This window comes from Bacillus rossius, chromosome 16, assembly GCF_032445375.1.
Source record: "Bacillus rossius redtenbacheri isolate Brsri chromosome 16, Brsri_v3, whole genome shotgun sequence".
Taxonomy (NCBI): Eukaryota; Metazoa; Arthropoda; class Insecta; order Phasmatodea; family Bacillidae; genus Bacillus; species Bacillus rossius.
Genome location: NC_086343.1, coordinates 1,842,821 through 1,861,012, shown reverse-complemented (window position 1 = coordinate 1,861,012; position 18,192 = coordinate 1,842,821). Strand labels below are relative to the sequence as shown.

The following is an 18,192-nucleotide window of genomic DNA, read 5'->3' as shown; positions in this document are numbered from 1 at the left end:
TATGGTGAATTCCGGCCACGTGATTATATGTTGTAAGTAACGCGCAGATGCCGACAGGCGGGTCTTCACACCCGCCACTTTAAGCGGTTTGTCTGCCGGACGGACCGTATAAAGGAATAAGGCCTCGTTCCCCGGCCGATACGGCCGCCATCTGTCCCGGGCGGTCGCTGATAAGCCCTCAGGGCAGCTCACGAAGGGCTTTGTTTACGAGCCGCTGCGGCCGTTAGTGGTCACCCTGGCGGGGCAATTTCGGCGCGTCTTCACCTCCCCCCCCCCCCCCCTCCATGGGGCGAGGGCTTACGGCCCGACGTCCACCCGGGGAGACAGGCCCTTGGGAGCGACTGTCTCCCGTGGAGCGGCGGTCGGCACCAGCGGGTGTGTACCCGACAAGTCTTGATGCAAGCTTTTGGACGTACGCCATTGCTGAGCACATGAATGTCTGTAGAAGAAAACTACCAAAAACTCAAAAGACAAAAACACAAACTAAGCAAAACATTGCTGTTGTCAACAGGATATAAACACCACATAATATTCCATAACAGGAATATGGTCAACAATCAAAGACAGACTGGACAGTCGCACCTGTGTTTTCGTACCATGTGCGTCTCTGCCTGAGGACGTGAGCAGATAGCAGTTCCCGAAACGTCGCTTGTTTCTGTTTTGGAAAACTTTTGTGTTTGTTTCGTCTTTTCGTTTTGTCGTGTTTTTGTCTCGTTTCAACTGTTGTGCTGAATTTTTTTTTGGGTTTAATATTTTTGTGCTGTAATCATTTGTGGGTTTTTTTTCAGTTCTGTTAGACAATTTGTCTTTGTTTTTCTTTGTTTGTTGACCGTATTCCTGTTATGGAATATTATGTGGTGTTTATATCCTGTTGACAACAGCAATTTTTTTGCTTAGTTTGTGTTTTTGTATTTTGGGTTTTTTGTAGTTTTCTTCTCCAGACATACATGTGCTTAGCAATGGCGTATGTCCAAAAGCTTACATCAAGTCATGCACTCCTATTGCACAAATCTTTCAAAGATAGTACCCAACAAGTGTTTCAAATAGACACGGTAGATAGCTAGTTCTTTGGTAAATCCAGAGAGACCACTAATACCTATAGTGAAATAATAACTACAATGTTTATGACAGAATTGGAGCCACCTCTGATCAGCCAGAGAGGCGAAGACCGGCTCGGTGAAGGCGTGTGGATAGACCTTAAGGGCACACATACGGTGTGCAGAGCTTCAGGAAAAACAACGCGATTTCCAAACTACTCAAGATATCCGAGTGGGGCCTATTTACGAATAGCATTTAAGAGTTCGCTGAGGACCGAAAAGTACTTTTAATTTCGGATTAAGTTTTTAAACTGTATTTTTAGAAGCGTTAAAATGCCTAAAACGCGTGTTTTCAAAGTAATTTTTAGGCATAAAACAATCAGTACAGATTCTTGAAAGCACTTAAGGGGCTTGCATAACAAATTTACCTTCATTTCTCCGCCATATAATGTTACGGTCACCGCTCAAATTTCACCGTTATCCTGTGACGACGAGAGAAGACTGCGCGCCAGTCCAGAGGCGACACCACGCTAGAAGCACCAGCGAGCGTCGCGCTTATCATCCCGCCTCACTAACACACATGCACCCCTGACGAGGCGGGCCCCTTAAGGTCGCTCTCGCCGGTGCAAGGTCGCGCGTGTCTCCCCTCCTCTCGCCCAAGTGAGTCTGAAGAGCTGAAAGTGTTCACAGGAAACTGTCGAGCTCTCCGACCGCCTGTACCCGCAGGAAGTCAAGCCTGTAACTACCAATCACACGAAGCCCTTAAAAATGGCCAAAATGGGAATTTTCACACGGTTGTGAAATGGTTTTAATAGTGAGTCCTGCGCCGGGAGTCCAGGAGGTGGTGTCGTGGTGTTGGCCGCCATCTTGAGTTGTGACGTCACGCCGCCATTTCGGATCACCTTGACATTTGGCCTTGATCTTCCGAATCGACTTACAAAAATTTTTTGTGTAAATTTTCAAGGTCAAGGTCATCCTAGATGGTAGCCGTGACGTCAAAATACAAAGATGGTGGCCAACACTTCCTTTGAATGTATCACCACAGCTCTCTTGAATTTATGCTTGAGTCTCAAAATTTCTCAACGTGTATTTACTATGTCTGGTGACAAAATTTGTGACACAACACATGCAAGAGAGCTAGCGGAATAAATTTACAGGAAAATTTATCAGTTAATAAACTGCGATATGATAAACACGCGACTCGGCCCGTGAGACCAAAGCTAAAGGATCTTTCATTTTTCCATCTTTCTGCTAATATTATAATTTTGAACTATTAAACCAAAATTTTGGCATGCCAAGGCATAAATGATATCTCCGAGGCCTTCTATTCCTGGTTGAAACCACATATTTACTAACAGGCTCTAGTCTGCAAGAGCCGCGAGGAAATAACTTATTATTTCTCGCGGGTGATTTCAACCGTCATGGTAGCCACACCAGCTCACAAGTGTGTGCTTCAACAAGTAGCCGAAGCTAAGGCACGTGCCATGTCAAATAAATAAAAAAATTGGTTGTCTGTAAAGTCGGTTTACGGACGATAGTTTAACGTGACAACGTCATAACAAAACATTGATGAAATGATTGCATACTTTTATAAATAAAATTTAATCATTTTTATTGAATTTACACTATTTTGTATCGATACAAAGAAGGAGTGAAATGAAATCAACAATTTAATTCATAAATTTACTTTTATTTGCACTCATTAATTCAAATATGTTTATTACTTTAACAAAGAGATTATTTTAACTATAACTTTTATACATGTTTGCTATTTAACTTCTTCCAATCTGTGTTATTCTGTTAAGGATAGGACGATGATAGGAAAAGTAGGAAACGAATGGGAGTGTTTCAAGTTTAATGTGCCTCGAAAAAGTCAAATCGATGGTTGTTCCAATCGAGTGGAAGAGAGATAGATGCGGCGCAAGCGTACAATGTGCGTAACGGGACAGTTTTTAGTGCGTGCAGCCGGCGTTCATCGATTTATGAGACGTTGTCACGTCAGAAACATTAAAAAATATGTAGAGGTTCAGACGTTGGTTACGTTTATCGATTTTTTTTTAAATAGTGTTTTTCGGTATAGGTATGTTCATTACAATTTTATTTTGATATTAATGCAGTATGTTGTAACTGTCCCGTGGTTTCTTTAAGGGTAAAGAGAATACTGCTATCATTATAGAGTCATGCATTTAAAGGTGACACTTTATTAGAAGCTCCAAAGAATATTACTATAATAATTATAATTACGCCTCACTAACACAAAAAGCCCCCCCCCCCCCCCCCCCCCCCGGATTGGTGTACATCTTTAGAGTGTTCTCCGATACCAAATCGAGTGACAACAAACGCTGTAGTTTTTTCAGTAATATTCCTTAGAATTCTAGTATATTTTACTTTTGTTTTATTTTATTATAACTATGCCAAATGTCAAAATAAAACCAAGGCGACACCCAAGTTTGTGCATGAGATGTTCAGTTGACTTGAAGACTGAACCGCACCAGACGAGGACGACAACATGTCACGACGCGCGTGTTTGCTCGGGTCGCAGGCAACTGCCGGGCTGCTGCGCCGCTAAGGGCGACCGGCACGGGCGGGCAGCACGCGCGGGTGTTCCCTACGCGCACCTGTTGCCCGGGAGAGGCGCGTGTTGCTAGGCGACCCCGCTCGTGACGTCAGCGCCGGCCCCGGACAGCGGAGGCCCGTCCCAGGGCCGAGGGGGGCAGCGCGTTACCACTGCGGCCCTCGCTGTACCGCCTTGTGGTGCTCCTCCGAGGCCAGCTGGATGGCGGGTTGCCTCAGCCTCTCTCTGTAGCTCCTTCTCAGACACCCTCCAAGTCGCGTCCAAGTTCCTCCGGGTCCAGCGAGCCATCACTCACCAGTCCAGTCGTGCAGTTGTAGTCGAGCTGCCTGCTTCGAGTGCGCCAGAGAGCATGTTGGTGGCTGTGCTCGCTCAGAGCACGTCCAGACGAACCTGCTCTGAGGACGGGAGGGCGCGGTGAGCTGCGACACAGCTACTGGGAAGGCGGCAGAGATAACAGGCTCCCTGCGCTGTCTGAAGGGTCCCGCAGACGTGATCAGGCTGGGGTCTCCTCTGAGTCAACCACGAGCTGGCTGGGATGGGTCGCCTGCAGCTCCTTCTCAGGCACCTCCACGTCATTGCCTGACTCCGGCGACCTTTACCACGCCCCTCCTGGGCCGCACCTGGCGGTCAGACGTGCAACGTGCATGTGCTTCGAGTTACTCAGTCTGACGGGAAATCACCACAAATTACTGACATGATCGCTGAATTCGTATTAGAGAGTTATGGGCGGGTTTGTGGGTTATTGTTCGTTGAGAATCTCTTCGTGTGTGAAATTCTCTCCTTCCTGTTCAAACCACCCATCAGAACTTTTTTTTTTAATCATCCAATTTCCCTTCGCATTCATCTCAATAACCAGAATTTTTTCTTTTGCTGACATCATTATTTTCAATTTTGTAATAAGTTATGTTCATTTCCCGTAAGGATTTGACGTGTCTCAGTATCATTTCTTCAGTTTTTTTTAGCAGTGTCTGAAGATGCGTGATGAAATTAAAGTTGATCGGCTCATCATCTCCATTCTTCGCTCCTATATCCAATCCCCAATAATTGGAGGATAGTAGGATATAATAAACACTAAAAATGTAGACATTATTTATATTGAAGTGGCTTGGTTTCTTGGTTGTAGCCGCGTCCTTGGAGAATAATTCACCGACGTTTCGGTAGACATTGCAGTCGCCATCATCAGGGAGCAGTTACGTAACTGCTCCCTGATGATGGCGACTGCAATGTCGACCGAAACGTCGGTGAATTATTCGCCCAAGGACGCGGCTACAACCCAGAGACCAAGCTACTTCAGACAATGGCCGTGAAAGCCTGCGAACATTATTATTTATATGCCAGCTATTAGCGACTGGCTTCCGGCAGTCAAGCGGCTAGCCGGCCCTAGCGCCCGACGAGACAAGCCAGTGACGCGCTCTGGCTGCTGTCTCGGGACCCGTGGAGCCGGATGTGGGGGCGTCAGGGAAGGGGAAGTGACGTCGTGTCCGCACTGAGAATAAAATGGCGCTGGGTGTCTCCCTGGCGAGGCACTAGGCCACCCTTAACGGCGACTCGGGAAGAGAGAAGACAACCTGGAGCTTCTAGTTGTGGATGATCGCGTGTTGGAACTCTCCAGTATGACCATTGACGGAGGAAGAAGCATTAATGATCAATATAGTCCCGGAAATTTCGCGGATTCCTCTGGCCTCAGGATAGAATTCAAAGTTATAGGTGTGCTCGACCCATGTTTACTTTCCCATTGGTTTTATTTCTTAGCGAGAACATTTTTATCCTTGTTATTTGGCACTACCTGATTCGCTTACTTCTCTCCTAGCTGGACATCGTTGGCTCACGGTCGTAGAGGGGCGTGTCCAGATAACTGCGGTCCAATCATGAACACAGTGCGACAGTGTGGAGGTTTGCATTCTAGCTTGCGACTAAATGATAGCGCGAAAATTCCGTGGCCCTAATGATCAATAATAATACGGAGCTTGACAGCCGATAATAGAGACAATTGATAGGAATAAACATTTGCAACCTCGCATTGCCCCCGGAAGACGAGTATACTCTTAATAATGATTATTGTAATAAATATATATATATTTATAGTTTTTACTATCTCCTAATGTACCCCAATGAGAGATTGGATTTAGGAGCTTAAAATAAAGATAATAAGCCTATTAAATTTAATTTCATCACGCATCGTAAATTCCTGCTTAAATATTAGAGTCATGCCATAAAAGGAATGTCAAATCATTACGGGAAATGAATACGATTTATGATGACTTGAAAGGAATAGTCAACAAAAGAAATATTCTTGTTATGGAAACGAATTACAAGGGGGAAATTGGATAAAGGTTAGAAGATTTTTGATATGTGGTGTGAGCAGGAAGGAGAAAATACCATAGAAGTAGAGATGCTGGATGAATAATAACCCACAAATATAGTATGACATGACAAGATAGGAAGAGAAGAATAAGCATGACAAGATGATACATAAAATAATCCTTACATGAAGAAAAAGAATGACAAATTTGCATAAGGAATAACAAGAATAATGATACAGACAAGTTATAAACATAAGATAACACCCGAGTCTGACAAGAAATAAGATGGAAGAGGTACGGTGTAGGCTGAGAAGAGCGAATACAGAACATTATATTATAAAATAGCATCTAAAATGATTGAAGACAGAAGAATACAAAATATTAAAAGAAGAAAAGTAAAGTATAGAGAACCAGATTAACTAGGAAGAAAAAATTACTATCAGAGCCTTATGTTTACAAAGATGAAATAAATATTACATTATTTAAAAGAGAGAAGAAAAAAGTTAACATGAATTAACTTGAGGAATGGCAGAAAAGAAAAAAAATAAGAGACTTAGGAGAGAGAGAGAAAGAAAGAAGAAATAAAAAATTAAGGGCATGGAGAAGAAGAGAGATGAAGATGTTATTAAGATAGAATAGAATCCTTGACATCTCAATGTAGAAGAGAGTTGGTAAGAAAAAACAATGAATGAAGAATGAAGATAAAGGGAAGGTAACTAAAGAACAACGGAGCTAGACAGAAGAGCTAAAGAATCTAGACAAATGACACAATAAATAGGGAAAGATAGATAAATATTAATACGACCCTGCTATTGACCCGGATTTTTTTAAAAATATTTATGGTAATTACGAATTATAATTATAAAGAAGTAATTTAAATTAAAATTTGAAATTACTAGCTAGAGGCTCAAAAGAGAAAATATAAAGCATGAAGACACAGGCGCCTGGTACAACTGAAATAAAGAAGACAAAAGGGAAGATATAATGAGGAAATATTAATTTTAAAGCCAATGGGTAAACTTTCATACCTATAACACTCAAATAGAGTTTGACTCTAGGTGGTGTATTATATATATTTTTTGCCGTAACTGGGATAACCTGTAGTCTGTGAGGCCTTGGAGCGTTAATGCTCGCGCATCACACACCTCTGCAGGAGTTTAAGGCTCATGAATCACAGGCCTATAGAGGCCCTTAAGCGGTGATTCTTCAAGTGAGTAGTTGAATACTAATTATAAAGGCTCTTTGCGCGTATTTATCCTGATAATAAGACCGTGCCAAATGATACATGCCTAACAAAGTCTTTGAAAACACTCGGTTCATTTTTTTTCCCTCCAAGTTCACAAAATACGTGTTGAAACGGGGGCGACCGCAGGAAAGTGCTACCCGCGATAAGGCGGCTGTAATAAATCACGAGCGGCTGGTAAACGGCGAGCTAACACCCGGGCCCCGCGCTAGGCTCCACGGCTGGCGGGCGGCCAGGCGCGCCTCTGGGCGTGGCTGCGGGACCTAACACCCTGGCGGACAAACAAACAAGCGACACTCGCGGCCATAGAGCAGCGAAGGGCGTAGAGCCAATCTTGTGGCCATCACCGGCGCGTCGTTCACCCAGCTCGGCCGAAGTTAGTTTTCCATTTCTGCTCCGGCGTTTACAAGGCCGTGTTTCTTTCAGAATAAAAAAATACTTTAACTCTCCGAATACCATAACGTAGAGACCGGAAAAATTCGCAGTTTCATTTCGCGATGGTCTGAAATTCATACACGTATACCTTTAAGCTGCTCTTGCTATTGGCTCACTGTTCGTCTGGGCGACTCTGCGCCAATGAGAAACTCCAACCAAAGAAGTGACGAATCTCGGGCGAACCAGTTGAGACGACTCACAAGTCAGCAACCAACTAACTGGCGTTATTTGCCGGAGTGTACAGAGGACTGTGTAGACTATCCTGGAGGTCATCGTAACCGCGAATTTTTCAGGTCCCTGCCAAAACGCGATCTCCAAAATTATGTATTGGATGTTTTCTTGACCACTATCTTCCATTTATTCATGTTTTGATACAGGCTGGTGATAGAATAAGTTTGATTTAGGTGTGATTACCGTCACAGCCATATATTCTCTTTCTTACCTTGTTTTATGGAACACACATTTGTCTGCCGGGCCGCGCCTGTTCAGGCCCGAACTGCGCGTGTATGGGATCTCTAGTGGCGCCTGCGTGCGCAGCTGCCCCTGTGACGGCCAGTGCGACTACCCCGCAGTACTGGTGCGTGTTGCGGGATAGCCTACCCCCAGCGTGCGCAGGGGCGGACTCGGTCTGCCTTTCGCAGAGGCCTGGAGGTTTAACGTGTTTATTCTATGTAAACTATGCCCTCACACACTTCCCTATTGACTGCTTTCCTACTGTAGGACCTTCCCTTCTCTCTGGTAGGTCGATGTGGTTCGGTCACTCGGCTACTAGCTGGTAGCTGACTGGTCCGCAGCAGAAGAGGGGAGTGGCGAGACAGTTGAGCACCTATCATTAAAAAGCAATGCTGAGGTACATATGTTTGCAGTCTAACTAGTGAGCTTCCCAATTACCTAATATCCACTTCAACAAGAAGTGCTAACTCGTCAAAAGTGAAAATCTTGCGGGACTGTTTTATAGACTAATTTAACCTCTTGAGTGGTTAAATATTTTACGCAGTCCAGATTTTTATAGGCAAATCATGGTTTCTCTGGTGCACAGAAGCAGAATATGGAAACAGTTCCTCTCACGGATCATAAATAGCGAAATAAATTTGCTTGCCTTTTCTCGACAAATTGCATTGTTCTCACTCAATGGACACGCAGATTGTAAACAAATTACAAACAATGCCTTGATTAATCCAGGGTGGGATGAAATATTTTCGTGCTTTGAATTATTCTGCCATGGTATTCATCTGTGCTGTCGACGTTGTGTTGTCTGACTACCTGTTATATTTAATCGCAGCGTTCTCCTGTGCGTCACCGTATTGTCGGTGTTTTGTCCAGATTATCTGTTTACTGTCATTTTTTGGTTTCTCTGTCTATCACTGTGTTGTTTAAAGTTGTTTTTTGTATTGACTGTCTTGTCGTTGTCATCCCAATGTCTTCGTCATTGATCAGTCTAATTCCTTCCATGTAATTCTGTGTGCTGTCTTGACATTTTTTAACATTTGAGATTGGCTTGTTTTCTGCGTGATTGTCTCATAATCTTCTATTTGACCTTTTAGGGTTTTCTTTATTACATTCAGTGCAAATTTGCAACGTCATGTCTTTAAATTAATGAATTTATTAAATTGTGTGTCAGAATCTCATTAACAAAAGTTATCGATGGAAAACTTTTAAAGAAATTTTCGTTGAAATAATTGAGAATTGCGAGGGAAGACACGTTGCAAATTAAACGAGGCAATTAAACTAGTTTACGTATGAGAAAACATTTTAAAGCGCTCTTTCGCAGTCCGACTGCTCTTCCAGGAAACTTTAATTAGTTGTCAAAAAATGTTTCTCTTTCCTCCGCGGTAGCCGCTGCCGCCGTCTCGCGGCCCGACCTTTCATTTTATTTTGGTGAGTACCACTTTTTTGTAATTGTTCCACATCACGTACCCAAGTTTACGCCCTTTGATCCTGATGGCATGATCCTGTATACATTGATACTGTAGTATATGATACTTGACTTTTAACTTAGTACGTCGAAGGATCATGGCCATACAAAAACTCGAATATCACAATACAAAAAAAAAAAAATGTCCGATCTTGTCAAAAAATTATTTCTTTCGCACGCAACTTGTGATCGCAATTCATTGTTACAATAAAACGTTTTTTGTTATATTTAGGATATTTCGACGTACTTAATTAAAACAGCAAGCACCGTGTACCACAGGAATACTGTATACAGGATAATGCCGCCAGATTCAAGCGATATGCTGGTAAAACGTGATATGAAACAAATTTTTCTCCACGTTTTCGATCGGTAAATACGTGTTTATGTTAGTTAACAACTTATTCCCACCAACCTTACGATTGTAAATACTCGTTACATTCAGTTCGGCAACATGTTGCTTGGGCCGTTGCCAAACACACTGGACTCATTACCACTGCGTGTATTCTCACACGCGTCTCCCCCCCACCCCCCCCCCCCCCCCACCCCACCCCAGAAACAATAAAGAGCGTTCGTATATACCCAACCGCAGTGCGACTACAGTCGTATTGTTTATGGAGCTCGTTCCCCAAACAGACTCCCCAGTTGTTTCCCCTGTGAATACTTTCCCCCCGTGCGGTGATTTGTTTCCAGGCCTTCGCTTTCTGCCACGCGCTTGTGCTTTTCCCTCCGCCTCTGCACGGCAGTTCCGCGAGTTCATTAGGACGCAGCGGCATACTCTTGCACCGTGGTCATTATCTGTACACAGTACCAGTATTACACAGATTTAATTAAGTAAATTATTTATGAATTTTATATTTTTACACGATTTCCTAGCACACATATTAAGGACTTTTAAGATGGGGCCGTAACGAAAATTTCAACATTCAGGGATTGGGGCGTTCGATTCCAAGATGGCGAAATTCAAGATGGTGATTGAGTTAAAAGGTCAAGGTTGAGGTCAATGTAAAGGTCAAGTCAAAGGTCGAGGTTAAGGTCAAATGTCAAGGTCAAACCCCCCTCCAGAGACTTATTGGAGGCTTGACAACGGGGAATTTTAAGTGCAAAAATATTTTGAGGCATTTCGCATTTCAATTTAATGGATTTTTACGGGTTTTTTGCTCTCGAAAAAATATTTTTTTGAATTTATATATATATATAAAGATTTTTTTGGCCATTTTCTTCCTAAAAACTGTAAATGATGAACTTTGGTGAATTATGTGTAATTGTTTGGCAAATTTTGAAGGTCAAGGTCAAAGATAAAGGTTACGGTGATTCAAAATGGCCGCCGTGACGTCAGAGGTTGGTCGACTCCACGCTCCACAGCCATAAAACCAGTGCCCGGAAATTCTTTACTATACTCCTGATAGTTTAGTAAAAGTTTGTATATTATAATAGACCGATATAGCTCGATATTTTCAGCCCGATATCTCACCGGTATCAATACTGTTCGAGCGATGCATGGACGTGCTGATCCCTGTGTAGGGGCGAGGCCCCAGGCAGGAACTTGAGCGACCCTGGCGGCTCGCGCGGGAACTCTCTGTGTGCGGAGCAAGTTGCTGGAAGCCGCCCCGGGGCCATGCAACAACAAAGGCAGTGCTGCCAACTCGAGACCCTGTGTCCCTTATCTGCGAGCCCTTCCTCGCCCACGCTCCACGGCCCGCATGCCCCCGGGCCAGGGGTGGCAACTTTACAGGCGGAATATGACCACCAAGAAATATGTGCGGTTGAGACTGAGGCCAACATGAAAACCTAACTTTTAAAAATAAAGAAAACACAGAAATTTATTTAAAAGAATTTACAAATATTACTAGCGCAGAATTTAGGAAATCGTGTATTAGCGTATTGAGTATAGTGGCAAAATACTAAAAATATTATACTTTGTAATCATTTTTGACAATGTTGCTTTATCTTGGTAGCAATTAAATAAGCATGGCTGCCAAGTTCTCGTGCAAATATTTTTTTTTTTTTTTTTTTTTTTGCAATTGTAACTGGGGTTATGATTTTCAACACAGAGACTTTTCGTCCAAGCAATTTTTTTTAAATTTTTTAAGTAAAAATAAAGTCTTTTTAACGTACGGTTTTGGTTGTTCCGTACTGCAAAAAAAAAACATTAACATTTTTGAGAAAGTTCCCAGCAATGAACGACCCAAAAAAAGAAAAGAAATCAAGGTTGCCACATTTACTTTCGAAACGTTAACGACTTTTAGGTCGTTAGCTTGCCGATGAATACCGCACAGTTCACTGATTTCCAAAGAAAATAAGATCTTTGGTAATAGCGTTGGGTTGCGACACTTTGTCTTCGTAGCGTTGTGTCCAGTTCTCACACAGAGACTGTCCGAGCCTGTGCAAACAAGCAGCCGTGGAGGACAATAGCGTGGTTCGCTCTTAGGCCGAACACATAGAAAACTAGGATGTGTTCGCTATGTTCGCTGCGCCAGGCGGCCTGGCGGATCAGTCTAGTTCACGATTTAGGAATGAAGCAATCCGGTGGCATTCAAGTGATGATTTAACGACGATGATAATATTCTGTTGGCTCGCACAGTATGTAAACCTAAAAAGAAATTGGTTTAATGAAGTTAATCTAGAAACAAAATAATTTTAACAATTTCCTTATTTGTTGAAACAGATGCTTTGTGAGGACGAAATCAAATGTATGGATCATTTCATGATAAATACAACTCAGTTTGATAGCATTCGTTTGAAATCAAACCCAAGGTATTGTCCTAAATATCCTGCCTTCCATTGACTCATTACAAGAGGCCGGAAATATTCACGAATTCATTTCGCGATAGGCTAAAATACAAATAGTTATTATACCTCAGTGCTGCCTCTGCTATTGGCTCACAACTCACCTGGATGACTCTGGGCCAATGAGAAACACCCAACCAAAGCTTTATCTAATCAAAGGCTGCTACGTTGGGACGTCTCACAATACAGCAGCCAATGCGTGGTTAACATTTGACCGAGTGTACGTAGAACTATGGAGTTCATCCTGCAGGTCATTGAACCCGCGAATTTTTCCGGTCTCTATTCATTACATAAACATGGATAGTTTCGTAATCCTTATATAAACTTTGCCGTTGATATGAGTAGTTTAAGCATAATACTGAGAAAAATTAAACTTCATAAAAAGCGAATGCAGAAGTACGATAAAACCCCGGGCGAGAACAGATGTGTTTGCTTATCTGCGCATGCGCGCAGTCAGCGACGTTTAGGAAAATAGCCGAGAACTAATCACCCGGCGACGTCGCTAACATAGCGAACATAGCGAACACTGCTTTGTGTGGCCAGTGACACCTGAGATGCAGCTGGCTATAGTTTTCTCGCGTATGGAACATAGCGAGCATAGCGCCCTGTGTGGCCTTTTGCCTTATTCGTACTATCCGCCTTTTCAAATTTCAAAAGTCTATTTTTTTGTATACTATCGTTCATTATGATTAATTTTAATGTATTTTTTTTTAATCTTACTATACGTTAATTTTTTACTTACACCATAAAATAGCGTCTATTTACGGTATTATTAAAGTTTATGTCATTATGAAAGAAAAAAATTCAATCCTAAACACATAACATATTATTTCACGGGAGAAATTATTTCTAGTAATCGATCACTATTAAAAACGAGGTGTTTTATTTTATTATGTATTTTGTTTTTCAAACTGGGCCAAAATTTTAAATATTAAATTATATTAAAACATTTGTTACTTCTCCGTAGAAGTAAAAAAAAAATTGAACATTATCAGATGATTCTCTGGATGAAATACGAGAAAATGTATTTCCAAATTTCTAATTACTAATTTTCCTTTAGAAAATACTTTTTTTAAAGGTACGTTTACAATTTTTTTTTTTGTACATTATAAAGTTGTGTGTGCTAGTGCCGGAAATTGTGCATTGCAGGGTAAAAACCTAGTAAATTTCCCCACTGCAAACTATTGACGAGACAAGCTATACCTCCCTCACAGGTAGGCCATATTCAGTTCATTTGTTGTGGAAATGCGTACTTTTATTTACGCAAAACACGGATGCGTACATTTTAAAAAGTTCTTATTATTCAGTTTTTAAAAATAAAATTATTACTCTAATGACATGTTTTGTCACTAGGAGCATACCTAAACAGTCGTCTGATTGGCTAAGAGTTTAACATGTCGTGGGCTTAGTGGAAAAAGTAGGTAAGTCCAAGTTCTGGAAAAAGACTGTTAGTTCACTGACCAAGTTTTTCTTGCCTAAAATAGCGTTATAATGGACTTGCCGAAATAAAGCTGGAAGTAAACGTCCACAAGAATTCATTATTTGGACTTCCAAACGTTTTCTTGGTGATGATATTGCCCTTACAACTTCATCTGTGGAGTTAACTCATTTTCACAAAAAAGTGGACTTACCAACTTTTTCCACTAAGCCCACGATGTAAGAAATCTTTCATGTAACACTCCACACCGGTGGATTTATAGCGTACCTTCAGTGTGAAGAAGTGTGAAGGAGTGTGAAGGAGTGTGAAGCAGTGTGAAGAAGTGTGAAGGAGTGTGAATCAGTGTGAAGAAATGTGAAGGAGTGTGAAAGAGTGTGAAGAAGTGTGAAGGAGTGTGAAGAAATGTGAAGGATTGTGAAGGAGCGTGAAGGAGTGTGAAGGAGTGTGAAGGAGGTTGAAGGAGTGTGAAGGAGGGTGAAGGAGTGTGAAGGAGTGTGAAGGAGTGTGAAGCAGTGTGAAAGAGTGTGAAGGAGTGTGAAGAAGAGTGAAGGAGTGTGAAGGAGTGTGAATGAGTGTGAAGCAGTGTGAAGGAGTGTGAAGAAGAGTGAAGGAGTATGAAGCAGAGTGAAGGAGTATGAAGTAGTGTGAAGCAGTGTGAAGCAGTGTGAAGCAGTGTGAAGGAGTATGAAGCAGTGTGAAGCAGTGTGAAGGAGTGTGAAGCAGTGTGAAGCAGTGTGAAGGAGTATGAAGCAGTGTGAAGGAGTGTGAAGAAGAGTGAAGGAGTATGAAGCAGTGTGAAGCAGTGTGAAGCAGTGTGAAGCAGTGTGAAGCAGTGTGAAGGAGTATGAAGGAGTATGAAGCAGTGTGAAGCAGTGTGAAGCAGTGTGAAGCAGTGTGAAGGAGTGTGAAGGAGTGTGGAGTGTGCAGAGGGAGTGACATGGCCTGCTGTGTTGCAGGCGGCGGGCGCAGCGGGGCTCGGCATGGCGCTGCACTGGGACAAGCTGTCCCCGGGGGAGTTCCAACAGCTGCAGGATTTCGCCGCTTGTGAGTACTCCCGCCCTCACCTCGTCCATACTCTACATTCAAACCACAAACTAACTCACATTCACCAATTTCAAACCAACCAGAATCTCTGCCGAAATTTAAATTCAAATCACAAAAAAAAAATTAAGAAAAAATTTTTACTTCGCCATCTTGGGTTTCTGGGTGACTAATCACTAGGGACCGGAAAAATTTCGGGTTCAATGACCTCCAGGTCCTGAAAAATTCGCAGTTTCGATGACCTCCAGGATGGTCTACACAGTCCTCTGTACACTCGGGCAAATAACGCCAGTTCGTTGGCTGCCGACTTGTGAGTCGTCTCAACTGGTGTTTGCCCCGTGATTCGTCACTTCTTTGGTCGAGGGTTTCTCATTGGCCCAGAGTCGCCCAGACGAACAGTGGGCCAATAGCAAGAACAGCTTAAAGGGTATACGTGTATGAATTTCAGACTATCGCGAAATGAATCTGCGAATGTTTCCTGTCTCTACTTGTCGATGTGGCGAGTGTCGCTCGTGAGACGCGCGATATCGCCGTCCCGCGCAAGGCAGAACAAACTGCTGGAGCGGGCAGCGGCGCGGAATCACTGCGTCCCAGACCCTCGCAGCAGCCGGGGGAGGTGGAGACTTCCCCCCCCCCCCTAGTTTCCAATTACCCGGAGAGTCCCGCCGGGGTAAAAGGGGGGGGGGGATATTGCTCCGGCCAGGTTCTATCAGCTCCGTCATTTCCCGGAGTGGCTTCAACTGCTCGGTCGCCTCAGACTCCCCTGCACTATTGTTACGCCTTGGAGGAGGGTAGGAGAGTAAATGGTTGTTACTAGAGACCGGAAAAATTCGCGGATTCATTTCGTGATAGGCTGAAATTCAAACATGTGTACAATTCTACTGGTTCTGCTATTGGCTCCAGTTTAACTGGGCCAATGAGAGACTATCGACCAAAGAAGCGTCGAATCACAAGCTACCCAGTGTAGACGCCTGACAATTTAGTACCCAATGAACACGCGTTTTTACTTGAGAAATGCAGAGGATAATGGAGGCTATCCTAGAGGTCATTGAATCCGCGAGTTTTTCCGGTTCCTAGTTGTTACTAGTGGAACTGACTGATTGCAGACATGTCTGCAGTGACAGGCTGGAAATTCCCGCTATTGTTTCGAGTCAGACTCAAATGTATGCCACTGAGCATTTCAACAACGTTTATTTTCGTATCATTGTATAATTGACACGCCATGAATAGAGACCTGCAAAATTCGCGGATTCATTCAGTGATAGGCTAGAATTCAAACACATATACCTCTTAGAAAATTTTGCTATTGGCTTACTGTTCATATGGACTAATCTCAACCAATTATAAACCCTCAACCAAAGAAGGATCGAATCACAGACAAACCAGCTGAGACGACTTACAAGTCCGCAGCTAATGAACTTGCGTTATTTGCCCGAGTGTACAGGGGTATGTGCAGTCTATCCTGAAAGCCATCGAAACAGCTAATTTTGCAGGTCTCTAGCCATGAAGAACATTGAAACCAAGAACTAACTTACAAAAAATTCGCGTGCGTAGAGCCCATTCGCGACAGAAGTAAAACTTCTTGCTTATCCAATATTAATAAACGAGCAATTCTCGTGTGAGTGTTTGTGTGTGAGTACCTATAGCCCCTTGTGCGACTCACACACTGACACACTCACTCATCTATACTAATTCTAACCCACTTCCAGACGAGCTAGAACCTTCAAATTTTTACAGGCGGTAGATCTCGTCCCATAACCGACGGGAAATTTACTAAAAGTAAAAAAGTAAAAATTTTTAACTCTCAACCCCCGAAATTTTTTTTAAAAACTATCAAAGTCTACCAAGCCAGGCCATCGTATCATTGTAGTAGACATGACAACATGATGGGACCAATTGTTGTTTTATTTGTAAGCCATGGGTAGAGACCGGAAAAATTCGCGATTTCACTGACCTATAGGATAGACTCCATGATCCTTTATGCACTCGGGAAAATAAATAAATAGGGTCATCAGTTTTAATAAATTGCTTTAATTATTAATATCATAGTGCAGCATCATTGTATTCCAATAATCATATTATCTTAATCAAAATAATAAAAACCATTCGCAAACCTAAGGACTGGAAAAAATTCGCGGGTTCATTGACCTCCGGGCTAGACTCCTCGATTCTGTGCCTGCTTGGACAAACCTCACTTGTTGATTGGCTGCTGACGTATGAGGCGTCTCAATTGGGTGACTTGTGATTCGATACTTCTTTGACTAAGCATCTCCAATCAGCTCAGAGTCCTCCAGATTAACAGTGAACTAATACCAGGAGCAGCACTGAGATATAATTATTTGAATTTTCGTATACCACGAAATGAATCCGCGAATTTTTTCCGGTCTGTACACGTACCTAACTATTCCTCTCGTGCGATCGGAATTTTCGTAATGCTCAAAAATTGTAGCCCACTCATCAAAGAAGTTTCATTTAAAAAAAAAAAAAAAAAAAAAAAAAAACATTCACTTGACCCACTGACATGTACTCCACACGAAAAATTTTAGCCAACGAACACTAGAACCGATGTATTTGTGAATGTGTGTGCGGAGTTTGGGCTGGTCAGTTACTTGCGGGGGAAATCTCGCTGATTTTAGCCCAGCCTTGCCTACCACACTGAGTCGTTGTTTTTAATAACTATTGGTTTTAATTTGAAATATTAAAAAAAATAGCGCTAAATTAGTATTTTTATGTATTTTTATCGTCACCCGGTTGCGAAAACAGAAAATGAACTTCTAGAGAGTCACTGTGAATTAATTAGTCCATAAAAAATTTTGGATTTGAGTTTATGCCTGATTTTTGCAAATAGCATCAAACACGGTAGACCAATTCTTGATGTAGAATTTACAACAAAACATACTTTGCCAAGCGAATACAGTGAATCCGTAAAGTTTGCTTTTGAGCAACGATTATTTGATTAAAAAAAATACAATAAAGCGCTACAAAACTTGAACCCACGATGGATTTTATGTCCTCTTTCTTACGTCGCAGTTTTCCTTGTTCACAATACTGAGCGTGGGTTCCGGCCGAAGGCGATATCGTGGGAGTTGAAGAGTGCTGCTGAGAGCGTTCAACAAGTGAAGCTAGTTTCTGGCTTTTACGAGGAAAAACCTCGGGAACTCAGTTGTCAACGATATCAGTTGTGAATCTGCTAGGCAGAGCTTTGTACCATTTGCAATTTTCCAAAGCTCTGACTTAGTTTTACAAGTGATATCGTTGGCATCTGCGTTTCCAAGGATTTTCATTGTAATAGTACAGCTTTGTATTGTTTTGTAGCAAAGTTTGTAGTTAGATATATCATACTTGTTGTCTGCAACCCGAAAAATTCCGGCAAATATTTATAATTATATTTATTTTTTTCCTGATTTTCCTTATTCGT

The 18,192-nt window shown here is 42.4% G+C and overlaps 1 protein-coding gene across 1 annotated transcript in view; it reads left to right on the top strand.

Annotated features, from left to right (window-relative positions):
* Positions 1 to 18,192, top strand: part of LOC134540463 (diacylglycerol kinase 1) — a 153,449-nt gene that overhangs the window by 45,061 nt on the left and 90,196 nt on the right. Inside the window, exon 3 of the mRNA XM_063383230.1 lies at positions 14,690 to 14,777. Within this exon, the coding sequence (XP_063239300.1) occupies positions 14,714 to 14,777 (64 nt within the window). The 5' untranslated portion in view covers positions 14,690 to 14,713. The remainder of the gene's footprint in view (positions 1 to 14,689; positions 14,778 to 18,192) is intronic.